Source organism: Oenanthe melanoleuca, chromosome 5, assembly GCF_029582105.1.
Source record: "Oenanthe melanoleuca isolate GR-GAL-2019-014 chromosome 5, OMel1.0, whole genome shotgun sequence".
Taxonomy (NCBI): domain Eukaryota; kingdom Metazoa; phylum Chordata; class Aves; order Passeriformes; family Muscicapidae; genus Oenanthe; species Oenanthe melanoleuca.
Genome location: NC_079339.1, coordinates 9,493,100 through 9,520,145, shown reverse-complemented (window position 1 = coordinate 9,520,145; position 27,046 = coordinate 9,493,100). Strand labels below are relative to the sequence as shown.

The window sequence follows — 27,046 nt, the reverse complement described above, 5'->3', positions numbered from 1 at the left end:
ACCTCTGGGGCCATGGAGACCAGCAGCACTCCTGGAAAAGGCACCTGGGCCCAGCAGCAAAGCCAGAAACAGCAAGGGGGCAGGCACACATCACACTTTAAAAACTTTATTTATATAAAAAAATCATTTTGTTTTAAAAGCGTTACAAGAGTGTGCACAGGAATCAGACAAAGAACGGCTTGGTGCTTCCCCCTCCCCACCTCCTTGGCCCGCCTCCCCACCAGGGCCATGGAGGAGAGAAGGGGGATGCTGTCTTTTTGGTTCATTTGGAATTAAAAATTAAAAAAAGGAATTAGTGTTTTACATATTTAAAGGAAAAGAGAAGAGTTAGACCCCAGAACAAAACCCAACCGAGCTGAGGTGGGGCTGGACGCAGGGCAGGCCCAGCCAGAGCTAGGGGGGAACTGGGGCAGGAGCAAGGCACCAGCTCTGCCCCTGCCACCTCCCCATGCCCTGAGAGCCCGCCCTGGGGGGAGCCCCGGGCTGGGAGGGCTCCTGCTCCAGTTTGCAGCCTCCTAGAGAGGCTTCCAGTTGCACAGGGAGTCCCAGGGCCCCCCGAAAGATCACAGCACATGGACGTGCCCCAGCACCACAGCCAAGAGGAGGAGGAGGAGCAGCACATCCCAATTCCCATGGCAGCCCAGGCCAGGATGCAGATGAGCACCCCGAACCCTCTCAGCAAGGGCAGGGGGGTTGGGCTCCCCCCAAAACAGGCTCCTAGCCCCACTGTAGACAGGTAAGGCTCCCAGCAGGGCAGGGAAGAGCTCAGCCCTGCTGGAAGCCCAGGAAACTCCCCTTTCCCAGGGAAGCAGCCGGACAGTACGATTCAAAGAGCTATTTCACAGTGGCAAAAGAAAGGCACGTGTCAAGAGAAAGTCAGCGGGTCAGCGCCGTGGGATCCCGGCTCCAGGTGCCCGGCACAGTGCGCCCCGAGCTGCCCGCTCTCCCCAAAACCCTGCCGCATCTCCTCCCTCCACAGGGACCCTGGCCCACGCCCCAGCACTGACCTCCTTCCTCACAGAAGGATCCTCCTCACACAGGCACTGGGTGGGAGCCAGGGCCCCATCCAGACCCCTCTGCAGGATCCAGAGCTGGATCCCCTTTCCCATGCCCCCAAAGCCTCATCTAGAGGAAAGCAAGAGACGTTATTGCTGGTTTTCCTTCCCCTGGCCCCTGTGCCTCCAGCCCTCAGGGAGGAGGGATGCTCCTGCTGTTCCCACAGCCCTGCTTGAAAGAGTGATCCTGCACGAAAAAAATATATCCTATAGGCAACAAAACCAAACCAAAAACAAGGCGGCGGCGAGTGAGGTCCCTGTCCCTGCAAGACACCTCGGAGCAGGGCGAAGGCGTGGGAGAGAAGGCAGCTCCTGGTAAAAGGCAGAGATCCGAGTCCTTGTGCAGCATCCACGCCGGCTGATCCGGCAGAATCAGGCAGGAAGGTTTTACTCTCAGGAGGAAGGAGGTGGTGCAGGACAGGAGGAGGAGTTCTCAGTGGTGGTGTCCCAGAACAGGGAGGTGCAGTGACCCGGAGGAGACTGAGTGGCCCGGGCTGCCCTGGGGACCCGGCCCAGGCATTTGGCTGGATGGTTGGCACAGAGAGTCCAGCAAAATTCCAACAATAAGACAAGGTAAAAGTCGGTCCATTCCACCATGAAGAGTTATATATTTATATATATAATATATTATCAACCCAAACGGAGCAGAGGCAGAGAGGCCAGCTAGATCTTCTGCTGTGGAGAGAGAGAGAGGGACAGGTGTTAAGGCTGGAGCAGGAGTGAGGGCGGAGGCAGGATCACGGCACCAGTGATTGCAGCAGCAGTGATTGGAGCAGGATTTGGCTGGCCAAGCACCCCTAAGAGCACAGCAGGATCTGTCACCACTGTCAGATTGGGCAGGGCACCGTGCGACATACCGACATGGGGGAGGGCACAGCAGCATCTTCCTCCTCCTCCTCTACCTCAGGCTGCGACTCCTGCCCCTCCTCCTGCTGCAGACACACGGGGTTAGTAGGGGCCATGGCATGGGGGGTGTTAGTTGTGGGAGCCCAGCTCTGCTCTCCTCTGCCAGACAGGACAGTGATGTGGCATTTCCTGCACCCATCCCACTCCTTCCGAGTTAAAGGGAGCTGCTCACCATCAATGGCGCTGCCTTCACCGGCTCCATCTCTCCGAGGTCACCGGATCGGTCCAGTGTCCTGCTGTGGTCCCTCTCGTTGAGTGTGGAATAGTTGTCTGGAGCAGGAGAGGGGACAGTCAGTGAGTTGTGCCACCCCCACAGATGGGAACTCTGCCCTGCTCCCCACACACTGAGGGGGGGGAGTCCCTCTCCTACCTGGTCCCATGTTGCTCATCTGGATCTCCTCCCGGGAGGATTTCTTGTCTGCAAGCATGGGAGAGCACATCAGGGACAGTTCCTGCAGCCAGAAGCCACAGAGGAACTGCTCCCTGCCCTAGCTGGGGGAGCCCAGGCCCAGCTGCAGCTCTGTGACCCAAGGACACCACAGATTGCTTCTTGGGGCTGGCACTGTAGGTCCTAAGGCCCCAGCTGAGGGCTCTGATGGCCAGGAAAGCTACCCAAGGCCCATACTAAAGGCCCTGTGTGAGCAGCTGTGGCTGCCAGGGAAGCCAAAGCTGAAGAGCAGGGAGGGGACAAATGCCAGCTGCCCTGAGTATCCACAAGAGGGATGATGGCAAGCACATACCTGTTTTTTGGTTCCTGTCGATGAGAGGCAAGGTGCTGTCATCAAAGGAGTTGCCTCCCTGGGTCCGAGAAGCATTGCTCAGGTTCACCTACAGCAACACAGTAACCACTCAAACTCTGGCCCCAGATGTTCCTTCCTCACCAGCACAACCCACCCCTCCAGCACCCAGGAACCCTCCCACAGTCCTTGAGTAAGGGACAAAGTAACCAGAAGGTGCTGAAGCCCCCAGTGCACCCCCATCAGAATGGGGGACCTGCCTGGACCAGGGCAGTGCCTGCCCCTCCAGCAGCAAGAGCAGTCTCTGCTTTTGGGAAGGAAACCGAGCCTGGAAGAACCCTGTTCTTCAACACTGCCACAGAAGCAGTCACTCTAAATAGAGTGACAAAATTCCTGCCTCATGCTCATGTGGGACATAGGGCATGACACTTTACAGTAGAGTGTTCCTAGCAGAGACTTCCTGCTGGCCTTTGGCACCCACCTCTGTGGGTGCCCAGTGCCACCAGCAAGGTGAAGAGCTGCAGGCCAGTACTGCCAAGCTCCAGGAACAGCCTTCTCCCTGCTGCAGGACCCCACCTACCACCCTGGCCACCACAGGGCATCCCCACACCTGGAAATCTGACTTCTTCCAGCCTTCCTTCTCAAGGGGCTTCCGCAGCTCCTTATAGCCCCAGACTGTCTGCAAGACGAGGGCGGCTGCCCGGACTTCTCTCTCTGAGCGGTTCCTAGAAAGAGGCAAAGGAAGAGATGTTTGGAAACACAGAGAAAGTGAAACCCCTCTCTACTCTGTGCATCATCCTTTGAGCAGAGCCTACCCAGATTTGTTAATCAGCACAAGCTTCTCAATCCCCTGTGTTTCCCGGAGCTTTTTGGCCGCCTCAAGGTTGTCCACGATCACTTCATTGATAGTGTTGAGGATTGACACCACTGTGTCCTCAGAGAGATTTTTGGCAGGGGTCTGCTGGCCTCCAGGCAGGTTCTTCACTAGGTTGGGGATGGCATGTTTGCCTGGGAAGGATAAAGAGCTGGGTGTGAGCAAGCATGGAACAGGATTGAATGGAAAACCACAGACAGGTGACCAGTTTTGCTGTCCCTCTCTGCGGAGCTCAGCACTCTCTGCTCTGGTGAGGGCAGCAGACAGAGCCTGGGCTGATGCTGTGCCCACACACTTCCCCAGCAGCCAGGAGGAGGAGGAGAGAGCTCCTGCCTAGCCTGCAGGGACCCAGGGAGCGTGCCGCGCTCACCGATCAGCTCCTTGTTGCGCAGGTCCACGGCCAGGTTGCGCAGGGCGCCGGACGCCGCTTTGACCACGCGCTCGCTGTCATGGCTCAGGAGGTCGGCAATGGCAGAGAGCCCCTTCTCCTGGCGCAGGGCTGAGCGGATGCACCGGCCGTACTGCGGGGAGGGACAGGGCCACCGTGTCACCCGGGGCTGGGGACACCGCTGCCAGCCCCCCCAGCTCCCCTCACCCCTTCCCTGTGGGCACTCACCGTCCAGCTGCCTGCGCACAGGTTCTGGATGGCTCCTGCTGAAGCCTCCAGAATAGCTGGAGTCTTGCTTTCCTTCAGCAGGGAGATGTATATCCGCACCACCTCTGGCTGGAAGAGGAGCTCGTAGCCTGCCAGGAGACAAGGGGAGGAAGGGTTTATCCAAGGGCTCTGTAGCATCTGCCTAATCCAAAGGGCAGACAAAGCTGGAAGCTTCTAGCCGGGCTCCCAGGAGTGGGATCCTTGGCATAGGGAGGGCCAAGCTACCCCAGGGTACCAGAAACCCCAGCCGTGACTTGGCCAGGGACTGTGATTCACATACAGTGAGACACTTGTCCCCAGAGGCTTCTGGGAATGACCCTTCCTCATTCTCATGGCTGGAAAACACTTCTAAGACAAAGATTTTAGCTTTAAATCATGCCTGTTTCTCCATGCCCAGGAAGAGCAGGCAAGAGGGCAACTGTGCTGGCAAGTCTGAGACCATCAGGGAGGGCTGTGGCACTGTGCTGTCCCTCAGCCCCTGGGGCAGTATTTCCCTCTGATGCCTGTCCTGAGGCAGCGCTGACCTCATCCATGCATAAGATCCTCTTAACTACTGGCAGAGCTCATGTTTTAACAGGCCCTTGGGCATTCCTGTTCCAAATCCAACTTCTGCCCATCGGAGAGGCTCACTTCAATGGGAAAGAGCTCCTCTCGCTCGCTCCTCTCCCAGGCCGCTGTGGCAAAAGCTGCCCTGACACCCAAGGCCTGCATAACCACTCAAGGAGCATACCTTTGGCTGGAGTTGTTCTTTTGGGAAAATCCACCGTGTCAGCACCAGGGTCTTCTGGGAGCTTTTTACCTTCAAAGGGCAAGTGGAGAGGCATGAGACTCCTCCTCTCCCCACCTGCCTCGGCCCAACAGCTCTTTGCCACTTGCAAGAACAAGCCCAGAGGCGAGCTGAAGCCAAGTGACCAGCGTGCCGCAGGAGGGGACATTGGGGGTATTAGCCACACTGCAGGCAGAATGTGCCCAGCTGGGGAGGGGGGCAAAGAGAGCTGGAGAAAGCACCCAATTAAACCATGGAAAAAGTAAAACCAAGAGCGCACTCACCTCTGGAGAACCACTCGTCTATTGGTGAGGCGGACAGAAGGACAGGAGAGAAGGGAGGCAGGAGAAGAGAAGTGCCGACAGCATCATGGGGCAGATCATTTGGCAAGAAAGCAAAGGGAACGGGAAGGGGCAACACAGGAGAAAAGGGAAGGCGTGGAATTAGTGGATATGTATCGGCCACCATCCCGCCACCACAGACACCCACCACAGCTTGTGTCAAAGCAAGCAACAGCTCCCAGAGCCAGGGAAGCAGGGACCACTGCACCTCCAGAGAAAGCTGCCCTTCAGGCTTCACGCAAGATGCCCGAGCAGGAGCACAAAGACCCCAGGCCACCCTCAAGACCTGTCTCTGTTCCCCTCCTCCCCTCCCTGCTGCTGCTGGCACACAAACCTTTGCCTTTCTTGGCCCCGAAGCAGCTGGCATTGTGGGGCCCAGCGTTGTTGGCAGGGACAAGGGGTGTCTCCTGGTAGCGCTCGGCGTGGGGGATCTCGCGGTGGACTTGGTAGGACAAGTTCCTCAGCAGGCACACACAGTTCTCCACCAGCTGGAGAGAGAACCAGAGTGTCTGACTGAGAGACTGGGAGCAGCACTCCAGGCCTGCGAGCAAGGGCCCAGCCCAGCCTTCAGCTTAAAGCTCAATGAAAATTCAAGGCAAAACTTTATCTGATAGGGCTGATAGGGAAGCCCTGAGCCAAGGGGCAGTGGTGTGGGGATGAGTGACACAACCAGGTCCCTGTCGGGAGGCCAACATTGCTACCCCAAACTGCAGGCTGAGTGCCAGACACCTCCTGGTCCAACAGTGCCAGGTGCACCCCACGCAGGCTCTCCCTTTCCCAACGCTAGTCCCGCTGTGGTACCTTGCTGTCCGAGTCCTTCTGGCCAATCTCAGACTGCACGATGTAGATCAGGGCGTCCACCAGCCCGTCACATTCCCGCAGCTTCCGACGGGCCTCGCTCCGCTCCGAGCTCACATTCCTGGCAGGCAGGAGAGAACCATCATGGGAGAGACAGCTGAGGGCAGGCAAGGGGCAGCCCACACCCCGCAGCGTTCAAGAGAGAAAACAGCTCCTACAGCTCCCCTCAGGAGGGTAAACGCCTCCAAACTCAAGGTCTGCACCACCAGCAGCTGTTTTACGAAAGCAGCTGCTCCACAGTCCTCTGGAAGTGCCAGGAACAGCACAGAAGGAGTGCTGCAGCCCAAACCCAGGCCAGTCCTCTGCCAGATCCATACCTAAGGCAGCCAGCAGTGTTGGTGAGCACCGACTCCCACTCTATATGGCGGGGTTTGGAATCCTCGTTGGGCTCCCGCTCCCAGCCGGAGCGGGGAATGACCACCTCATCGGTCAGGGCATGTAGTGCGTGATCCACAATGGCCATCTTGATGGAGTCGTGTGAGGACAGGTTCCACAGCGTCCCTGCAACGCCACAAGAGGAAGGTGAGCACTTGCAGGTGACCAGAAACCCCACGCCAGGGACCAGCCCGTCCTGCCCTCCCTGGAGCCACTACCTGTGATGACCTCGGTGAGGTCCATGTCGTGGGCCTTGCGCAGCAGGCGCACCAGGGCGGGCACGCCGTCGCAGTTCTTGATGGCGATCTTGTTATCCTGGTCCTTGCCGAAGGAGATGTTCTTGAGAGCCCCACAGGCGCCGTAGTGCACCTCCTTCTTGGGGTGATCCAGCAGCCCCACGAGCACGGGGATGCCCTTCAGCCGGCGCACCTCTGTCTTCACCTTGTCGTTGCGGTAGCACAGGTGCTGCAGGTAGGCGGCCGCGTTGGACTTGACGGCGTCCAGGCGGAAGCTCAGCATGGCGATGACCTCCGGCAGCTCCGGCTGGCGCCAGTTCCCCGGGGCCGGGCCGCCTTTCCGCAGGCTGTCCAGGCTGGCCAGGCTGCCCCGCTCGTGCTGGGCCAACGGGGCCCAGTAGTACCGGTCGGGGGCCACTTCATCCACCAGCATGTCTTCACAACTCCTAGGAGAGAGGGCAGAGGGCGTCTGGCACAGTCCTGCACCTGGGGGAGGCAGTGCCCCTTCCAGCCCACCAGAAGGGATGAAGCTGGATCTTGGTCTCTGACCCCTGAGGAGGTGGAAGCCAGCCCTGGGGCACAGGCAAGAGCCCGCCCCACATGCAGGGTGTGCTGCTGCCCTGGGGACAGGCTGAGCTGGCCACCAAGAGACACAGAGGCTCCAGGGATCAACCTTGCAGCTCCCGGCGCAGGCCCGGGGAATAGCCACAGTCCCAGACCCCTGCCCTGGCCAGGAACAGCTCATCCACGGACTGGCAGCACTAGGAATGAGCCCAAACAAGCACATAGAAATGTAAAATGTAACTACTGCCCTGCACGCCAAAGTGACATTTCACGCTCCCAGAACATACACCTCTCAAATCCCAGATTCTCCCATTTTTGCAGTCACTGGCACTACAATCCTTCCCCGACCCAGGCAGAGGAATCCAGCATTTCCAACAGAATGGGATGGGAGGAGACAGCTCAGTCATCCCTGCTGTGCCAGGGCACTGAGGACATTCAAACAAGACCCAAGGAGAGACTTCTACTTCCACTCCAGCTCACATCTACCCCAGGGGCTGCTCAGCCATCTCCGGAGTGCCTGGATCAGGCACAGGCAGCTCTGGCCATGAGTACCCTGACAAGGATGGTGGCAGGTCCTGCTGCTGCCACCACTTCCCTTCCTACAGCCTCTGGTACAGGACTCGCCCAAGCCATCAGCTTTAGAGCCACTTCCGCAGTCACACAACCCCTGAGCACTGTGGCACTGCCGTGGCAGAGGGCTGCCAGGCTGGCTTCCAGCAGGTCCCAGTGGGGACATGCCCCATGCCTGGCAGCTCAGAGGTACTCAGCAGCAGCACAAGGCTGGAGCGAGATGCAGCCACTGACACTTGCCAACACGGCTGGCAGCTGATCCCACTCCTGCGCCAAAACTCACGCTCCCCGAAACAGAGCTCCTATCCCACCGCGGTGCTGAATCCCACCCTGCAATTGTGGAGGGTTCCACCTCCAGGCAAGATGGGACTGGCAGGGAACCGGAAGGAGCCCCTTCCCTCCTTCCCTGCAGAGAGGGAGCTCTGACCAGAGCCCCAGAGCAGGGGCTGGAGCTCTCTGCAGCCAAAGGCAGCCAGCACACACAGCTCCCGTGGCTCGAGGCACTCCTTGGGCTCCGCGTGCCTGGCGAGCTGCCTCCCCGAAGGAAGTCGTTAACAGCCAGGCTCCTGCTCAAGACAAACATCTCTGAGGTGGGGGACGCTGCTCTCCCTGCTCCCATTCCTGTGAGCTGGGCAGCCAGTGTGGACAGTAACTGAGAAGGTGAGGGACAAGCCAAGTTCAACAGTGCCTGGATTCCACAGATTGCTGTGATCTTTATCGCTCTGCCCGGGGGGTGGGAAAGCTGTCTCAGGGGCCCACCAACCCATCTTTCATACCCTAAGCCATTCCTGCAACTCCAACAGAGCTGACCTTCTGCGCCTCTACGTGACCCACATCCTCCAGTCTCCCACCTGGCTGCAGCTCATGCACTTGATTCCTGTAACCCCCTTTCTCCAGGATGTGGAGGAGCAGGAGCATAGACACCTTCCTACACAACCGAGGGCTCATGGTCTCAAAGGCCACCAAAGGACACAGCCCAGGGAGCCAGAGTCTCTGTCTGGACAAGCAGCCAGGGGTTGGACACCTGTGTAACCCCCTTTTGCCCAACACGCTCCCTGAGGGACGAGACCTGATGGCCATGTGCTCAAAACTGCCAACACTGGCTTGTCCTGGGCTGCCCAAGGAGGGAGAAGCCTGGAGCAGCCCTGCCTGCCCTCCTCCAGCTCAGGCAAGCTGCACAAAGTGAGGAGGACGAGCAAATCCATCTGGGTGAGCAACTGCCCTGACTGGTTCACCACAGCCCAGAAGCACTTGTGCTGGCACCAGCCACAAGGACAAAGCTGCTCCTTCAGTCCCTCTGGCAGCCAGGAGCTACCATGGATATAGCTGCACCTGGATGGGGCAGATCTCCACAGGGGCTGGTAAGAACCTCCTTTCCCCCAGGTCTCTCCCTGTTGCCTCTCATTTAAGTCTCGCAAGCTTAGGCCACCTGTGCTGAACCTTATCTGTCCGCCTGGGCCCACTCTGGGGTACTCAGGAGATGCTGACACAGTCTCTTTTCTATCTCCAGGACTCTGGCTCAGCTCCTCACTCCATTGCTACCTCACCACCCCCAGAGCGATCTCCCAGCACCTGCCCAAGGCCTGCTGACAGCCCAGCCAGGAGCAGAGAAGGGAGCAGCACTTGTGCAGGGATGGCTAGCAATAGAGACTGATGAGCAGGAATCACAGCCTCAGGCAGGTGACAGCTGCCTGGCAGGGCAGGAAGGACCACCAGGACCCTGCTCTGGCCTCCCAGGGCAGCACAGCCCAGCAAGGTGGAGGAGCCGCCATCACCACAGACACACAAGGGGGAGAAGCTGCTGCTGCTGCCAAACAGGTTGAGCAGCTTCTCCCGCCCTGCCCTGCAGCAGGGTCGGGCTGTGCAGGAACGCTTCTGGGGCACTGTGGGGCCAAGGCCTGCTCACCCCAGCCTGGGCTGAGCTCCCCTTCCCGGGGCTGCTCTTGGCACAGGGACAGCACAATCATGGGACTGCAGCAGCTCCCAACACACAGCCCACATGGGCACGGCTCCCAGAGGGATGTGCCACACTGCGGCACACACAGCCCTGGTGGCACAGAGGGAAGGGCCTGGAGCTACATTCAGCTGCCCACTGGAACTCCTGGCTGCAGGACAACCGGCCCAATTAGCACCCAGGTTTAACCACCAATTAAGCAGACAATTAGAAGCGGATGAAAGTTTTCTCCTGTGTGAGCCGCGTGTGACTCAGCTCTCAGCAATGTGTCCATGGTCCTCTTTTCTCCAAGGACAATAAAGTTCCAGGGACCCCAGAGCATCCCAGAGCCTCCTGCCACATACCTGAGCCGCCGCCGAGCATCAGACGGGGTCCCCGCCCTCCTGGCCGTGCCATAGTCAGACATGAGACCGTAGTCCACATCTTCAAAGCCTACGCTGCGCTGGTCATCCTCCAGGCCGTAGGGCTCGGGGTGGAAATGGTTGAGGTCCATGTTGCTGCCCCCGACGCGCACCTGGGGCTGGGGGCCGTAGATGTCCTGGCGGCTGGGGGCGCGGTAGGTGTCCATGGAGGGGCGCCAGCGCTCGTCGATGCGAGTGACGCGGGACAGGCTGCCGTAGCTGTGGTCGCTGCCCGGGTACCCGTCCTCGTAGGGGCGGCCGTAGCCGTCGGGGTAGTGGTAGTTGCGAGGGAGGGTGGCCGTGCCCGCCTGGCCCAGGTAGCTGCCGGGGCCCCCGTTGCCGTTCTTGCGGAAGTTCCTGTCCATGGTCTGGACGTAGCTGCTGGTGACGGGGGACGTTTCCAAAGGCAGCCCGTCGGGCCCCATCGGCACCTGCTGCACCGTCCGGGTGGTCACAGTCTTCACCACTTTCTTCACCTGGAACACACGTGCAGAGCACACTCACATCAGGAATCCCACCATGTCTCTGCACCCCCGGATTCCCCTTCCAGCACTTTACTTCAGGTACATTTCACACCCTGTTTCAGCTCATGGCCGAGCACCCACCACCAGGGTCCCCCACCATGCCCGGGTCCCTCCACAGTGTCCCCAGGCCCGCACCGTGGTCTCTGTACGCCGAGTTGTCCCATCATCTGATGTCTCCACAGACACGACCGACATGGCACCTTCAGGGTCCTCCTCCATGGTGTACGTCTCCTCCACGATCTGGCCCGGGTCCTGCATCCTGGGGATTGTGCTGTACAAGAGGTGGCTGTGGTCCTGAGGGAAGAATGCGACAGGTAGTCGGGCCCTGTCACCAATCTGGGCCCTCCTAGTGTCAGCTGGACAAGAGATCTTTCTTCACATAGAGCTCTGATACATTTTGGAAGAAAATACCTTTAAGCCAGGGTGGCCACATGAGGAGCCGAAATCACGCTCTCCCTGCTGGAATGGGGACACTGGGGCACTGTCCCGCACCCTCCCACAGCAAGCAGGCTGCCCACAGCCAGAGGGCTGAGCTCCCCCTACCTGTGGCCCGTTGAGCTTCAGATCTGAGTATTTCTGCCTTTCCAGGTCAGCATCGCCCAGGAAACGTCCGTTCTGAAACACAGCAGGGCAGCAGGCCCATTACTACACTCATCTCCCATGCACCCATCCTCACTCCCCTGCAGGGCCCTGAGCAGCCCATCTCATGCATCTGACAGACACCCACCATGCACCCCACGGGAGCCCCCAGCAGAGGAACACGCTCCTCAGGGGTCTGTGCCACGTGCAGCAAATCTCTAAGCCAGCCTGGGCAAGAGTCAGAGGAGACACCTCGACATCCCAGCTCTCCCACACGCTCCTGATGGAACGGCCATGACCCTTCCCTGCCCCCGGGCAGGGCCCTGTAAACCTTCCACATCTCCTGACACAGGAGCCACCAGTGACCCCAGAGGCCCCTCTGGGCCCAAGAGAACCGCAGTGACCGATCGCAGAGTGCTGCTGGTTTGACACTTGAACTCCTCCTCTGTCCACCCTGCCCTGCCCCACAGGTCCCTCCTGGCACCACCACCTTCCACAGCCAGAAAGGCACCTGGCTCCTGCACACCACCACGCACCAGCCCTCAGAGCACCCCTCTCCAAGACTGAGCCTGAAAAAGTGAGGAGACGCCTCAAGCCAAGGCAGATGAAACCACATTTCCAGCCCTGTAGAAAAAAGATCTCTCCCAGCCCTGGTTTGGCCATGTGGGGACAGGCAGACTCCAGGGATTTGTCACACACAGAAGGAGACACATACACACCCCAGCCTCAGCATTTCAGCTGCCCTCCAAGCAGCTGAGCAGGATGGGGAGCAGAGATGCCCTGGAACTGAGCACAGCCAGCCTCTGACCTTCCCAAAACCAGAACAGAGCCAACCTGGCAGCAAGAGCCTCCAGGCTGGCACCTCCTCTCCTGAAGGCTGTCTGCCAAGCGAGGTCTGCACCCCCAGACCGACTGCAGTACACCAGTGCCACAAGAACAGGCGGGCCCTCCTCCACCTCCCGTATCCAGGGAGGGCCGAGGGGAGGCAGCTCCGGGGGCTCCAGGAGCCTGTGCACGCCCCTCTGCCGAGGGGGTGTTTTACCTGGTGCCGCCGGGTGAGCGTGCCGTTGGCCAAGCCCGGGCCGGCGTCCTGTGGGGAGACCCGGACTCGCTCCAGCTGGGCCGAGACATGGCGCCGTTCCTCCTCCAGGGCCCGGGTCAGCTTCTCGAACTGTGCCTCCTGCTCCTTGACAGAGGCAAGGATGCTGGCGGTCGACTCCACTTCCGAGTCGTCCATGGGTGACGGGTGCCCAGGGTGGGCAGGGCGGGGGGCACGGGGAGGCACAAGCAGAGGCGGCTTGGTGTCAAGGTGAGGGTGGGAAAAATTACCCAGAAGGGCAGGAGCCCCTCTCTTCACTGCACATGATTTTGGGGGAGGAAAGGAGGAGAGAAAAGCGGTCAGAAGAGACTGATTTCATTAAGACAGATTTTCAGAACAGGGAAAAAAAAAAAAAAAAAAAAATCTTATGGCATTAACACCCACTCCCACCCATCACCAGAGAGCTGGCAAGAGGGTCCTGGAGCAGGACTCAGATGCAAACTGCCCCAGCATTAAAGCTTGGAAAAGTGGCATTGTGGGGACAGAAGGTCCCCCCAGCCCAGCAAACAGCTCGGGCTGAGCCCGGTTCAGAAGAGCTGCTGTGGGCTGAGGGAAAACCTCATGGGCAAGGAAAAGCTGTGGGCAGGCAGTGCAGGAGGGGAGGGCATGTCCCTGGGGTGGGGCAGGGGACACTCCTGAAGAATGAGAAGTGACCCGAATCCTACTGCTTCCCCCAGGGAAGGGCGGAGGGAGAGGGCCATGTTACTTATCTGCTCCCTCCTCCCTGGTGCAGTAAAAGATGGAGGGACAGTCTTGGCTCCACAACTCCTTCCTAGCCCGGAAGGGGATGGAATGTGATGGGATCCCCCTAAAGGGGATCCCATGAGCCCCTCTGACTGCTGCCAAAACTCACCACCCTCCAGGTATCCACCAGGGCTCTCCCTCCAGGGATCCTCAGCCCACAAACCTAGGGACAGGCTTCGGCCTGCACCCCTCCAACACTCCCACCCGAAGGAGAACAGCAAGTGAGCCACAATCAACATTTTGGTACAGAAAGGCAATATTCTTCCATACAGACCTGTCAGAGGAGGAAGCTCAGGTTTGATTGGCAAAGGCACGGGACAGCCAGGTCTAGACGCAGAGAGTCATGGGAGAAACAGCCCAGCCACCACAGTGAGGAAGCAGGAGGGAAGAGAGCTGCAGGGACAGCGGGAGCAGGTCAAAATCACACACAAGAACTCCTAAACAGGAGGTAGGGCAGGCACAGAACTGGGAAACGGGCGCCTCTCTCCCACCCCTCCCCTCTCAGGGATGAGTCTGGAAGGGTCGGTGGGGCGGCAAACGCGGCACCGCTCCTGCAACAGCCCCCCAGCTCCTCGGAGACTGCAGCACTCCTCGCTGTTCCCACCGACGGAGAAACGGCAGAGGCGGAGAGGAGCGGCCAGGGCTCAGCCCTGCACCCCTCCCGCGCAGCCCGGCCGAGTCCCTGCAAGCCCGAGAGGTTTTCCCAAAGCTCTGCAGTCATGGCAGGCATGTGGGGACTCGCTCAAGCCGGGCAAGCAGCACAGAAGCTGCTTTCCCACGGTCTCCAACTCTGCCCACTCCACTCCCCAGTGCCACCGCCCCAGAGGGCCGATAAGGACGACCCGGGGCTCACAGCAGGCAGCATCCCTGTTCCCACCACCTCCTGCAGCCCCTCCAGACCCAGCCTGCAGCACATGCTGGTGCACAGCAGCTCAGCAAAGTCTTCTGATCTGTCAAACCCCTCCTCACTCCTGTGGCTCTGCTCCCCAGAGCCTCCCTCGGGTACAGGCGCGTGTCAGCCACGGTGGCACAGCCCGGCCATGCAGGGTGGATGTTTTCCCAGTGCTCTGGAAGGCGCCCACAGCGCGTTCCACCATCTGGTCACTGCCACTCTGTCATCTGCCTTCATCAATAAAAAACATCCAGTTGCTCTACTCCTGCCCACGTGGTGCCCAGCAGGAGAAGGAGCCATGGCACACCCAGCCCAGCAGTGTACCCCAGGATGAACGCAGCCCACCACGCTCCAGAGCCCAAGCAAGCTTTTGGGGTTCCCAGACATGACTCCTGGCTCATGCACTCAGCTTTCCACCCCTCCCACCTTGCAACAGGTACTCCCTAAGGCTTTTCCAACAGATCGGCTTCCCGAGCCTTGTATGGAAATGCAGGTATGGCTCTGACCCTTGCTGCTCACCTGCCCTGAGGACTTGCAGGATTCTCCAAAGAAGAGGCCTGGTGCCTCCCAGAACAGTGCTGACACATCCCAACTCTCATCCCTTAGTGATACTCCCTATCTCTGGTGGGCTACCACCCACTTTAAGCAGGGCCACAGATTCTCAGCCTTTCCAGGGCTCCCTGATGGAAGGGGAGTAGCTCCTTGCCACATCACAGTGTTGTCGAGCAGGACACACAGCAGTGGTAGGACTGCTCTCTGTCCTGCTGGACAACACTGTAACGTGGCAAGGACACCCTATGCAACTGCAGCATCCAAAATCCCAGCCAAGCCCCCTGGCTTGTTGGGATTTGTTTCCAGAGTGGTATTTCAGAAAATAAAAAAAGAGGCAGCTCCCTGAGTCCAAGAAGAAATTTGGCTGGTCTGGTCTCATGAAGAGGATCATGCCTGCAGCAAGTATAGACTAGCAGGGTCTGGTTCTGTGGGAAGCACGGACAGGAACCAGGAGCCCCAGAAGATCCCCTTGGTCCCCAAAGGCTGCACGGCAGCACTCACATAGCCCACAGGGACATTCCAGCCCCAAATCCCCACCTCTGTTCCCTGGGAATGGGGCTGGGAAACATGGACACTAACAATGAAACTTGCAGGGCTGTTAGGGCCCCAGATAAGGGGCCAGAGCAGCTGCAAGGCTGCTTCCTTCCCGTCCCTTCCACAGGGAGTAAACACAACAGCAGGGGAAGGAACAGGATAGGTCCCGCACCCTCCGGCTCCAATGGATGCTCGAGGAGGGGCCACCTGAGGGTCTCCCAGCAGAATCAGGCCATGTTAAGCAGAGAGACTCAGTGCTGGGGAGCTGCACTGCCTACACAGCTGTCATTCCTGCCCTGAGCATTGGACACGGCTCCAGGATGTGCAAGAAGCGCCAGCAGAACGGTGTCTCTCCCAGTTTTCCTCCACCAACAGGACAGACCAGCTCCCTCCACCCTCATTCCAGCCATTGTCTTCATCAATCTGGGACTAAAGACATAATTATGGAGAGGCAGTGCCAGGTCCAGAGAGGTCAGCAAGAGCTGTCCCCACAGACACAGCCAGCACCATCCCGACTGGAGCACAGTCATTCCTTGGGTTTGGCACACAAACTCCAAACTCGGCCCTACAGCCCCCCATCTGCGAGGAACCTGCCTCACATTCAGGGATAGGGCCCCTTGAATGTCCCAATGCCAGCTGGGGCACTCAGTGGCCATCTCTAGAATGAGACAGGGAGGGCAGGAAGGAGAGAGCCTCAGCTATGCATCCTGCTCACTCCAGCCAGTGAGCTACTCGTGACAGTGCAAAGCCAAGTACACAGGAACCCGCAAGGGTGAAATTCCAGGGATCGCTTTGCGCCCATTCTCTCCCTCCTCCCCCCCAGCCTCTGAAGATCCAACTACAGAGCATTCTTCCAGAGCCAGACCCTGACCGGCTTTGAGGATGGCTCATGAAAGCCTTTTCATCATGAGAGAGGCACTTGCTGACACACCCGTTACTTAAAAACCCCAGCAAGCCAAAAATATTTCAGCTGGCTCAGTTCAGGGCAAACCCAAAAAGCCTAAGGACAAAGCTTCACCCTAGGGGCAGAATCCTCTCTGTCCCCGCAGCAATCAGAACCCTAGGGAACAATGCCCCTACCCAGGAAGTTTCACACCTAAATCCATCTGGCCTTATCTCCCAATTTTCTGGCACCAACCCCACCCTGTGCTGTGCCCACGGGTCCCAAAAATCAGAGCGGGTCCACTGGAGAGATGTCACAGAGTCTCCAGAGCAGAGGCCACTTGCTGCCCAGGAAGAAGCTACCAGCCCACCTGTGGGCATGGAGCTTCCCCACCACAACCTTCCCATCTGGATAAAGGCTTGGACACAGCCAGACAGGCACCCCAAACTCTGAGCCCTCCACAGCTCTTCTGCTGCAGACAGCTGTGACATGGCAGATTCTCCCAAAACCTCTCAACCCAGCTTCTCCAGCAGAACTGCCTTCCCAGAGAGCAAATCCTTTGCCTGGAAAAATAAATTTCCAGGGCCAAACCACAGACATACCCACCTAGAGTTCACCTGCACCCTCCTCTGCCAGAGGATGGAGTCCAGGCTTTGAAGGCTCCCAACCAGGAGTGTTTTCCTGGAGTTTGCCACAGAAATATTAACCCCAGGGCCCAGACCGAGCCAGCAGATGGGGAATTGTACTCCACAGGCCAGGGAAAATGGACAAGATCTGGCAGATAAGACTCAGGCAGGAGGCTTGACAGGCATTACTGCAGCAGCACAGGGGGATCTTCACAGTCCTCTATGTGGATTTTTCCAACAATCTGCTCCAGCCCTGCTCCATGCCCCGAGTCCCTGGAGAGCTGTCACCCAAAGGTCTTGGGATCCCTAGGACTAAGGCTGCTGCCTCAGCACAGAACACCTTGGGCAAAGTTCAACCCAAGCACCTGCAAAGTCAGAATCTCCTCTGCCACATCATCCCTGCCTCAGCACCCTGCTAAGGGACACACCAGGTCCTCACTGCCACAGTCCTGCTGCCACCAGGGAGGGCGAACAGAACTGCATCAGCTCTGTCTGCCACATCCCAGCCTTTCACATAGCTTCACTGCTTGTTTGTGAGCCCCAGACACCTGTCCAGCACATGTTTGTCACCATGGCCAGACACTCATGGCAGCCCCCCACACTGTGAAGCACAAGGAAAGCCCTTCTCCAACTCCATCAGAGCTAGGACAGACAGAGCCCCTTATCCAGACTGGTTGAGCCCCTCTGGGGCTCCCAGGTCAGATCCACCTGCCAGGCTGAAAAAGAGGGATGCGCTTCCTGAGGAATTTTGCAACACAGTCCCCAACTCCACTCCAATAACTGTCCTTTCTCTCTCAGCCCCAGGGCCTGAGGAGAGCCAGCTGGCTGCCCACTCTCTGAAAGCTCTCAGCACCAGACCCCATCCCTGAGAGAGAGGAAGCAACAAATTCTCCTGGTCCCAGCTGCCTATCATGATGCACTTAGGAAAAAACAGAAACGCCATCAATAATTCAAGCCTGCAATTGTCCGAGCGCTTGCAGTGCACTTGCTCTGCACAGGCTCACAGCCCTGCTAATTCACCATGGGCTTCTGGTCAGTCTCAATTACCTAAAAAATAAATGAGCCAGCATCCTTGGCATCTTTCCTCACGCCAAGCACAGGGTCCAGGCTCACACATCAACTCTTAGACCTCAGCATGGCTGAAGCAGCAGGGCGTGGGAGGGGAGATCACAGACCCAGGCTCACCTGCTTCTGTGTCCAGCTCAGAGTGCCCATGGCCCTCAGGTCACGGGGGGAAGCAGGACAGCTGATGGAAGCAGGGCAGCAGATCCTATATCCCTGTGCAGGTGAAGGAGAGTTTTGGCTGTTTCTCTCCCAAACCCAGAGGCAGGAAGGTGCCCACAGCTATCACCTCAGAGCAGCCCACCCTTGAGGGATCCCCGCTGAGGCTGACACATCTTTGCTGCCAGGTTGTATGAGGCCCCTTGCTCCCACTCCCCAGCCTACCCTGACTCTGCCAGACCTTACATCGGGGGAGAGGTTTCCCCACCTGCTGCCCTGGGCTCCAGCTGCCTCCCTGGCCCCCAGGAGGGCTCTTCCTGCTGGCAGCTCACAGAGCACAGTGGACTTCGGGCAGGCTGGCAGGTGACCAGGAAAGGGCTGCTCCGGCAGCAGGTTGGCCACCGCCCTGGGCGCCTGCCTGCTCCGGCCCAGCCCCACCTTCCCCGGGGGGGAGCCGTGCCCCGGGTGCCGGTCACAGCAAGAGCCCGGCGGGTGAACACCCGGGAGCGGCGCCGCGGGCAGGGACAGGCAGGGAGCCGCTCCTCCTCCGCCCTTCACACCCAACTGGTTGGACTGGCAGCAGGATCGCCACCTGGCCTAGCTCACCTGCCACCCCCAGTGCCAGGGATGATGGCCACGTAGCCGGGATGGGTTGGGAAAGCCTCCCTCCGGAGAGGGGAGTCACCTGGAGATGCAAGCCGGGCGCAGATCGCACCTTATAAGGCAGCGGGACGGCAGCCAGGGAGCAGGATGAGGAGGGAGCGATAAGGGCAGGGTGGGGCTGGAGGGGAGGAAGCAGGAGCGTGGGTCTTCCCCTCAGCCAGGGCAGGGGGCCGGGAACGGAGATACCGATCGGGTCTGCAGGACGGGTCTGGACACAACCGACGGTTGTGAAACACGGGCGATCCCCTGGGGAAGGGATCTGTCCCTGGCTGCGCTGAGGTCACCGGGCCGGTGCCACCCCAGCAGGGCCAAGAGTGAGGCAGCCGAGCACGGAGCAGTGCAGGCTCGGGTCGGCTGTGGAGAGCTGGGATTGTTCGGCTGGAATGCCAGCAATCCTGCGGCGGGGCAGCTGTCCCTCCCAGGCACGCCGGGGGCCACTCGCCCCTCTCCAAGCACACAGCATGGACACAGCATGCCAGGAGCTCCTTCCCTCCAGGAGAGCCGGGAAGCTGCTAACCCTCTGCACGGCCTGGACGGAGCACCATGGCGAGAAGAAGGGAGATGAGCTTCCCTCGGCATTTTCAGGGAGGAGAGGGCCGCGGAGGGCAGCCAAGGCGCTGGGCTCCAGGCAGAGGCTCTGTCGACCCGCAGCCCCCAAGCGGGAAGGCCACAAGGCCAGAGCCTTCCTGCCAGCAACATCCTGCTGCATCCCACTGCCCACGGACACCTCAGCAGCCCCGCTGCCACGGGGCACTGCTGCGAGGGTCCCCGGCACCCCTCTGCACCAGCCCCACGGCTCACACCCCCAGGCCCAGGAGATTCACATGTCGGGAGCCCTGCAGCAGCACAAAGGCGGCTCTCTCCTCGCTGTGGGAATTCGCAGCTGAGCGCTCGGCAGGGACAAAGGGATTTCACAGGCACATCCCCAGCCGGCGGCCGGCCTCCCTCCCCCCGGCGTCCCCACTTCCTGTCACAGTAGCACCAGACCTCGGGGGCGCAGCAGCAAACAAACACCCAGCGCCGGATTCTGGGAATGGGGCCAGAGCATTCCCGGGACAGGCCACGCTCCGGCAAGCCAGAGGGCTCCTGCTTCACCCCAGCGGCTCCCGGGCAGGGGGAGGCTGCAGCCCCCCGGCTCTGCCACCGCGGCCCGAGGCAAGCAGGGGGGATCGCAGGGCAGCTCCACCCAAGGAACAGTGGCCACCTCGAAGGGGGACATGAGCTGTCCCCACGGCCACAAGGCTCAGTGGACGCTGGCGCTGGGCTGAAGGTCAACGCGGCCCCCCAGGCCTCAGCCACGCCAATGTCCCTGCCCTTCACCCGGCCCCCCACCCTCTGCCGGGCTCAACTTTCCCATTCAGCTGCCTCTCTCCCGCAGGGAAAACAAACACACCAGAGATAAGGGCCATATTGGCAGAGTCCAGGGAGCAAAGTCCCCTCAGTGAGACTAGGGCTGCCTACCCAAGCCAAGGGCACAGCAGATGTGGGAAACTGCTCTTCTGGCTCCCCATCCCAGGGGCATATGAGCTACTCCAGAGTAGTACCCTACAAGTACTGCTGGCTGTGCCCAAGCAGAGAGGCCACAGTCTGGTGGCAAGCATTCCCAGCAGGATTAAAGGCAGCCTCCCTTCACCAGGCCACAGGCACAAGCACCTGCAGCTACCTGTGCCAGCCCAGCACCTGGACACACAGATTTGGGACCCTTCCCGGGCACAGAGCCCTTCCCACAGCCCTCTTCCCAAGGAAGCCACTTGAGGTCATTTCCTGTCCCACACCTGCAGCCCCAGGAACCAGTCCTGGCTTCCAGGCCCTGCTCCAACCAGGGGACAAAGGAGCAGGGCCTGGAAGCACAAGGGAATCTCACCGGACCTGCACCACTGGGGGCAGCCAGCACGATCTGCCTTTCCAGCAAGGGCAAGTCACCAAGGAACCGTGACCAGGAGTGGGGAGAGGGGCAGGAGACAGGGCCCCCAGCCTTCCCAGCAACCCCACATGGAGCCTCCCCACCCAAAGGGTACCCAGGCACCCCTGAGGCAAACGCGGCACCCTTCCCTCTTCCAGGGGAGACACCCTCCCCACGCTGAGCAAACAGGTGAAGTAGCATTTGGTGAGGGAGTGGCCAGGAGGGAATTGCCGAGATTAAGCCCAGCCGGGCAGAGGGAGTGGCCCAAGGAGGAGTGGGACCCCCTGCCCCCCCTCGCCCCAGCCAGCCCGGACTCCCCGAGCAGGTAAGGCGGCCACGGGCTGAGTCAGAGCACAAACCACGCGGGGCTGGGCTGAACGCCCCGGCTCCAGCTCCGCTGGCTCGGCATGACCTCATCAGGTGCCCGGCTCTCTAATTGCACGCGTGCGTCTGCTGGAGATGGCTCCCAGAGCCCTGCCAAGAGCAGTAATGAATGGGTGAAGGAAAGCCACTGGAGAAGCAGCAGGCAGGAGCCAGGGAGTGAATCACGGCTGGAGGTGGGGGTGCAGCAGCAGGGTGACACCAAGTCCCCCAGAGCACTCCAAGGGCCCTACGGTGCACACACAGGCTGGCAGGAGCCAGCATTCACACGGAGCAGCAAGGGACAAACAGGACAGAGGGCCAGCAGGACTCCATCCTACCCCAGCCCCCTGCCCAAACTGTTTGCACCCCCACCTCTCTCACTGAGAAGCACCTTCCCAGGCTCCTGTGCGAGCCAAAGGGAAGGAAACCTGCGCTTCCTGGTCAGACGGGAGATGACATCGTGGCTTCCCCTTCCTGCAAGTTCCTAAACACAACGTCCTGCCAAGGGCCACTCCCTACTGCCCCTGGCCGGCATGCAGATGACTGGAACCAGGCTGGGAATGCCAGGCATGGGCACTACCGCCAGCCCAGCCTCGGCCAGCTGTGCCAGCCAGAAGGTCAGCATGGCTCACCCAGGAGACCAGGTGCCTGGCCTTCCAGCTTGCTGGAAGCAGTCTGTTTCCAGGAAACACATCCGAGGGTTCCTCACCCATAGTGCTATCACATTCCTGTTCAGGGCTCAGAGCATCCTATGAGGAGAGGGTGGAAGATAATGTTTTCCAACCCCATGAGGCTCTGGCTGTGCCCGCCATGCCCCAGAGACGGGTTGGTTCTCTGCAGAGCTACAGCAGCACCAGCACCACAATCCCAGTGCAACATCTGCCCCCTAAGCCAGCTCTCCAACCTCCCTCACACACCCCATCTCCTTGTGTGCACAACCCCTCAGAGCTCCCTGACACTGTGGGGCTGCCAAGGCTCCTGAAGGCAGGACAGGCCACCCCTGAGAAGCCAAATATGAGTCCCCTCAGAGCTCTCATTCCTGCCAGAGCTTTGCTCTGCAGGCCCATCCACCTGCCCTTCACAGGGCAGCTCCTCTTGCTGCTGAAAGGAGAATGAAGAAGGGAAGTGAGTGGTTTTCCACCACAGTCAGCTGCCGGGGATAGACCCTGGGCAGAGAACAGGGGAGAACAGGTGGCTCTGCCACACCAGTGTGTCCTGGAAGTAAAACCAGGCAAAAAAGAGAAGAGAGAGTAAGGATGACAAAGCCAACCTGGGGAAGGCAGGCTCCCCACATGAGAGAGGATTTCTCCCAGAAACACCCTGGGCTCTCCACCTCCTCAGACCCCAGTGAGCAGGAGGGGGACAACATCTCTCCCCCTGGAGCAAGCCAGCCTGCCCGCAGCCAAGCCAAGCATGGCAAGCAGCAGCCCGGCGTGCAGCAACACGCTCACAGGAATGTGTTACTCCACTGGGCAAGGGGCCTGCCAGCAGCATGCAAACACCCCCGGTGACCCACCCTTCCAGGTCGGAAAAACTCGTCTTTGCAGTTCCACACACTCACTCCCTCCCTCCCACCCACAGCAGATACCCACATGCAGCCCAGCACCACCACCTCCCCTTTCCGACTGGGCCGGGACTGGGAGCACCAGGAAGCAGCTGAGAGAGCCAGGGCTCTTCTCGGAACAGAGCAGCCCCAGCGCCACACGAGATGGGGTGAGAGGAAAACACATCGTCAGGGGACAGCGAGACGCCTTCCTCCTTCTGGACTGGGCGGGAACCAGTTCCCCATATTCATCCAGTCCAAGGCCATCCAACTCTCACACACGGGGCCACCTTTCTCCCTCCCCAGGTAACCACTCTCCTATTCAGGAGGTGCTTTCACAGTTGCAAAAGCTGTGTGAGAGAAGAGAAGAGAGCTGCCCTTCCACTGCCCACTCCTTCATGCTCTGGCTGCTTTCTCCCCATGCCTGGTACCCACAGCCCAGCCCTCAGGGACTCAGCAGTGACAGGAACAGCTCAGGTGTGCCCAGGAGGGCCAGTGAACTTTGAGCAGCATTTGCTGTGACCAGGGCCAACGCCCAGAGGAACAGGAGCAGTCAGGGCCAGAATGGAGGTACGGGAACAGCTCCTGCCCTCACACACATGAGCCCAGCACGCTGCTGCCACCAATCCCAGCCCATCCAGGGGCATCTCATACAAGCCCTGCAGATGTTTCCAGAGCACCACCACCCTGGCCAGGCTATAGGAAAGCTCTTCCCAGGGCTTGGACCCCCACCTCAATTTACCTGGACCCTTCCCTCTTTGTGCTGGAAAGCCAGGCACACCTGGACAAGTATCTCACCAAGATTGGTACCACAGCAGAAATTCCCCATCCCATCAGCACAAACATCTAGGCACAGACCTGCTAGAATTAAAATCGGGGTAAGCCTGGCTCAGGTCCTCAGGCCTGCACTGGCACAAGCATTCTTGCAGTGGGTAAGAGCTCTGCAGTGCAAAGTCACCATGGACCTGCAGAATGAGGTTAGGGACACTGCACAAGTTCCTGGGCACCCAACATTCCTGTCAGCAGCCTGTGGCAGGGAAGAACATCTCCCTCAAGGCAGCAGGAGCTGGCGTGGAGGGCTGGGCAGCAGTTGTTCTCACCTCGGTCCAAGGTCCATACACAGCAGACATCCCACTGCCAACCTCTGATCAGCAGCTGCTCTGGGCTGGGAAGAGCAGACGAAAGCAGAGGTGACGGGCACCCTGGTTAAGGGTTGGCCCATCCTGGCACCACGCCTGGCAGCTTGTGCTCCTTAGTCACTGGTTTGCCCCCCACACCCAGCAGAGCCACCTCATCTCAGCCTCCTTGCACAGGCCACCATAAGGAAGCAGTATTCCTCACAGGGAAAAGTTTCTTCCTCCACAGGCAAAGGGAAACAGGAGGATCACACCTCACCACTGCCACCCAAAGCCCCTCAACAGGCTGAGGGCACACAGGAACATAATAGAGCACATTAATCCAGAGGTCAGACCCTGCATGCAGCAGCCACCAGAAAGGGCACAGGGACAGGCACTCTTGTGCCAAACCAACACCAGCAACCTTTCTGGAGGGAAGGAAGGCGGATTAGCAACAAGCACAAGACAGGCAGGAGCTGGATGGACTCATCAGCCTGCTGCTGGGGGTTTCCAGCACAAGAACTGGCTCTAAGAAACTATTTCCTCCCCCAAACAGCCTCCTCAGATGATATAAAGCAAAGAGGAGGTTGTGGCCACCTCGGAGAACTCGAGGACTTTGGTCAAGAGCCCGTAAATCCAACCCCTTTCCGACAGCCTAGTGCTGAGGCACATTCCTGAACTCCGTGCCAGAGGACAACCTCCTCCGCTGGCCAAGCCCTGTGTCACACACGAAGGAGTGCCTGAATTGCCCAGGTTCGGGTTTTGTCATCACATCCAAGCAACACCTGCTGTCTTCTATTGACCCACACCAGCTCCGGGTTCCGCTTCTCTGTCAGCGAGGCAGGGATGGGACACAGCCACGGCGCTGCAGAGACACGGTGCTCAGAGCCAGGAGAGCTCTGTACTTCCCTGGAGACAGCATCACCACAGTCTTGGGAAAGGGCTCTGTCCTTGCCAGCACTAAATGAGAGACAGTTATGAGGGGTTGTTGGGAAGGGAAACCAAGAGCTTTACCCAGCACTCTCCCCCTAAGGCCACAGACACTGGTAAGCTATTTTGAGAAGCCAATAGCCTTCCAGGCACGATCCAAGCCACACTATTATTTTCTGGATGTCCTAAAGCCACCTCCACAGCAGATACAATGGGCCAAGGTCTTATCTCCGTGCCAGAGGCTGGAGGAGGGAAGAGATGAGAGGCAATACAGGGACAGACGCCGGCTCCGCGGTCTGGGCTGGACCATTCATCTGACTCCCAGCCCATCTTTAGGGAAGGGATGGCCTCAAGGGCTCCTCAACCACAACCATCAGGCCTGACCTCCACGTCGGAAGGAAGGAGGCTCACCCCTCTGTGGCAGCCCAGGCAAGCCCAGCACGCTCCACTGAGTGAGCGCTTTCATCCTCCCACCGCTTCCAGGAAGGTTCCGCGCGAGATTCCAGCAATGCTGCATACGGCAAAGGACAGTCGTCTGCACACTCAAGAGTCCAGCCAAACTCAGCCAAGGGGAAGAGCAGATCCTTAAAAACTGCTTTTTTGCTGTTTACAGAGCACGAGCAAACACCGGCAAGTAAAGAACCTGCCTCAAGAAAGCCCTGGGAGCAGGATGGAGCAGACAAGTTAACCCTGGGGAAGACAACTAACAACTTTCCTGGTGGACACTGCACTTCTCCACAGGCAGGAGCCACAGCAGAGGCAAGAGCCTGGGAGTCACCAGCCAGCTGCTGACCCCACCTTGCCACATCCAAGAGAGAGGGCACAGAAGTGGCAATTTCAAACACAAGCTGTGAGTATGGCTTAGAGGATCCCAGCACACCTGCAAAGCTGAGGACAAGCTCGATTCTCCACACCAAAGACCTGGACAGTCAAGTCCAAAAGCATCTGTGCAGCACACAGAGGGCACTGATGGAACCACAGGTAGCTGCAGCTCAATACCATCACAAGGCTCCATGCACTCAGATGCTCCTCTCTGGGTCACTAGGAGCTGAGCAGAATCTGGGGTGCCACAACCCTAGGCGAGAAGCTCCAGCTCCTGCTGGTCACAGGACAGCCCAGGCCCCCCAGACAACACCCTGTGAGCCCCACAGTTACCGGCTCCCTGGAAGGGCAAGGGCACCGAGCCCTTGGAGAGAGAGGGAGGCACTCCAGGAGGTCCACCCCTCTCTCCAACAATCAGAGGAAGCTTTGTTGTCCAAGCTCCCTCGCCCAAAGCCCAGGGCCATAACGGAGGTGCCCCACCTCCCTTTTGCCAGCCCGCGGGTGCCTCGCAGATGCCAGCAGCCCTCATGACTGAGAGGCACCCAAACTTTCTCACCCAAGCTAAGTCTCCTCTCTGCAACACTCCGAGAAGGCATAGGAATGCCCACGGTGCAGGGGAAGGTCACTGGGGAAGGCACGACGAGCGCTGGCTAAGGCGGAGGCAGCCAGGCTGTCGCTAAATGACAGTGTGGCCAATGGAGACTCAGAAAGAACCGGCGGCTGAGCAGACCCCCAACACCGGCTCCGGGACCGTCCTGACTCCTCGGGAAGCGTTTCGGTGTCGCTTGCGAGCTCGGGCGGACGGGCCTGTCGGGCTGTTTTGAAGCTCAGAGCGATTCCATTAGGAGGAGCCGCAGCCCCACCCGCACACTTGCCCCCCCCCCCCCCCCCGGGCACACCGGCCCCTTCCCCGACAGAACAAAGGCGCAGGCGAACGACACACCGGGCGACGAGCCCCAGCGCAGACCGGCAGAGCCGAACGGGGCGGCTGGACGTAGAGCCGGAGAGCCGGGCCGTGCCTCGGCCGAGACCTGGCGGGGGGACCCAGCCCCTCTCGCCGCCCGAGGGCGGGGGGGCCCGCCGGTGCCGGCCGCGGGAAGCTGGCACACGGGCCGCCTTTGTTCCGGGCAGGGCGAGCGGCGGCGGCCCCGGGCGGGGAGCGGGGCGGCCGCCCGGCCCAGCCGCCTTTGTGTCGCTCCCCGCGGGCTCCCGGGCGCCGCCAGCGCCCCCGCCAGGGCCGGGCCCCGCCGCCCCACCGGTCCCGCGGGGCGCGGCCGCGCCTGGCACGGGCTCTCGGGCAGGACGGGGCTCCCGGGCCCCGGTATCGACCGGCCCCGGCAGGAGAGCGCGGCCAAGCCCCGATCCGGCCCCGCCGGGCGAGGACCGGCTCGGCCCGCCCCGCCGCCGCCGCGGGGGCGTGCGGCGCCCGGCAGGCGCCGGCCCGCACCGGCTCCGCTCCCTCCCCTCTGCCCCCTGAGCGGCGGCACGGACGCCGCGATCGGGACTCACCGTGGCCGGGCTCCTCGGCGGACGGGCGAGGGGGGGCGGTCCCGCCCCGCGGCGGCGGCACGGCCGCCCGGCCCGCTCCGCTCCGCGGGTCCCGCCGCGGCGGCGAGGCGAGAGGCGAGGCGGGCGCCCGGTTCGGCGGCGGCGAGGGTCAGGCCGGGTCCCGCCGGGCGGCGCGGGGCTGTGTGTGCGGAGCGCGGGGTCGGTCGGCTCCCGCCGTGCGCCCGCGCCGCTCCCGCACCTAAAATGGAAGTT

At 60.2% G+C, this 27,046-nt stretch overlaps 1 protein-coding gene across 9 annotated transcripts; it reads right to left on the bottom strand.

Moving 5' to 3' along the window:
- Positions 1-90: 90 nt before the first annotated feature.
- CTNND1 (catenin delta 1) lies at positions 91-27,046 on the bottom strand. 9 transcript variants are annotated; one of them, XM_056493411.1, is made up of 20 exons: positions 26,795-26,884; positions 13,513-13,631; positions 12,438-12,751; positions 11,360-11,431; positions 10,952-11,110; positions 10,236-10,768; positions 6,786-7,249; positions 6,510-6,693; positions 6,136-6,253; positions 5,669-5,822; positions 4,958-5,026; positions 4,189-4,316; positions 3,943-4,093; positions 3,514-3,706; positions 3,309-3,423; positions 2,702-2,789; positions 2,332-2,379; positions 2,134-2,231; positions 1,913-1,987; positions 91-1,730 (listed from the first exon to the last, which is right to left on the bottom strand). In XM_056493411.1, the coding sequence occupies exons 3-20, from the start codon at positions 12,630-12,632 to the stop codon at positions 1,719-1,721; spliced, it is 2,856 nt and encodes a 951-aa protein (XP_056349386.1). In that variant the 5' UTR covers positions 12,633-12,751; positions 13,513-13,631; positions 26,795-26,884; the 3' UTR covers positions 91-1,718. The 9 variants fall into 9 exon arrangements, with proteins under 9 accessions (XP_056349386.1, XP_056349378.1, XP_056349379.1 ...); XM_056493410.1 differs by lacking the exon at positions 91-1,730 and adding an exon at positions 5,278-5,295 and having other exon boundaries at positions 1,750-1,987; XM_056493403.1 differs by lacking the exons at positions 12,438-12,751; positions 13,513-13,631 and adding an exon at positions 5,278-5,295 and having other exon boundaries at positions 26,795-27,046.

Bases quoted from the DNA above. Each gene is read 5' to 3' on its own strand.
- CTNND1 (XM_056493410.1), bottom strand. From the start codon at position 12,632: ATGGACGACTCGGAAGTGGAGTCGACCGCCAGCATCCTTGCCTCTGTC. The intron at 6,694-6,785 runs GTAGTGGCTCCA...GTGGCGTTGCAG, and splicing joins CCTCACCGAGGTCATCACAG to GGACGCTGTGGAACCTGTCC. The intron at 4,317-4,957 runs GTATGCTCCTTG...GTCTCCTGGCAG, and splicing joins AAGAACAACTCCAGCCAAAG to GCTACGAGCTCCTCTTCCAG.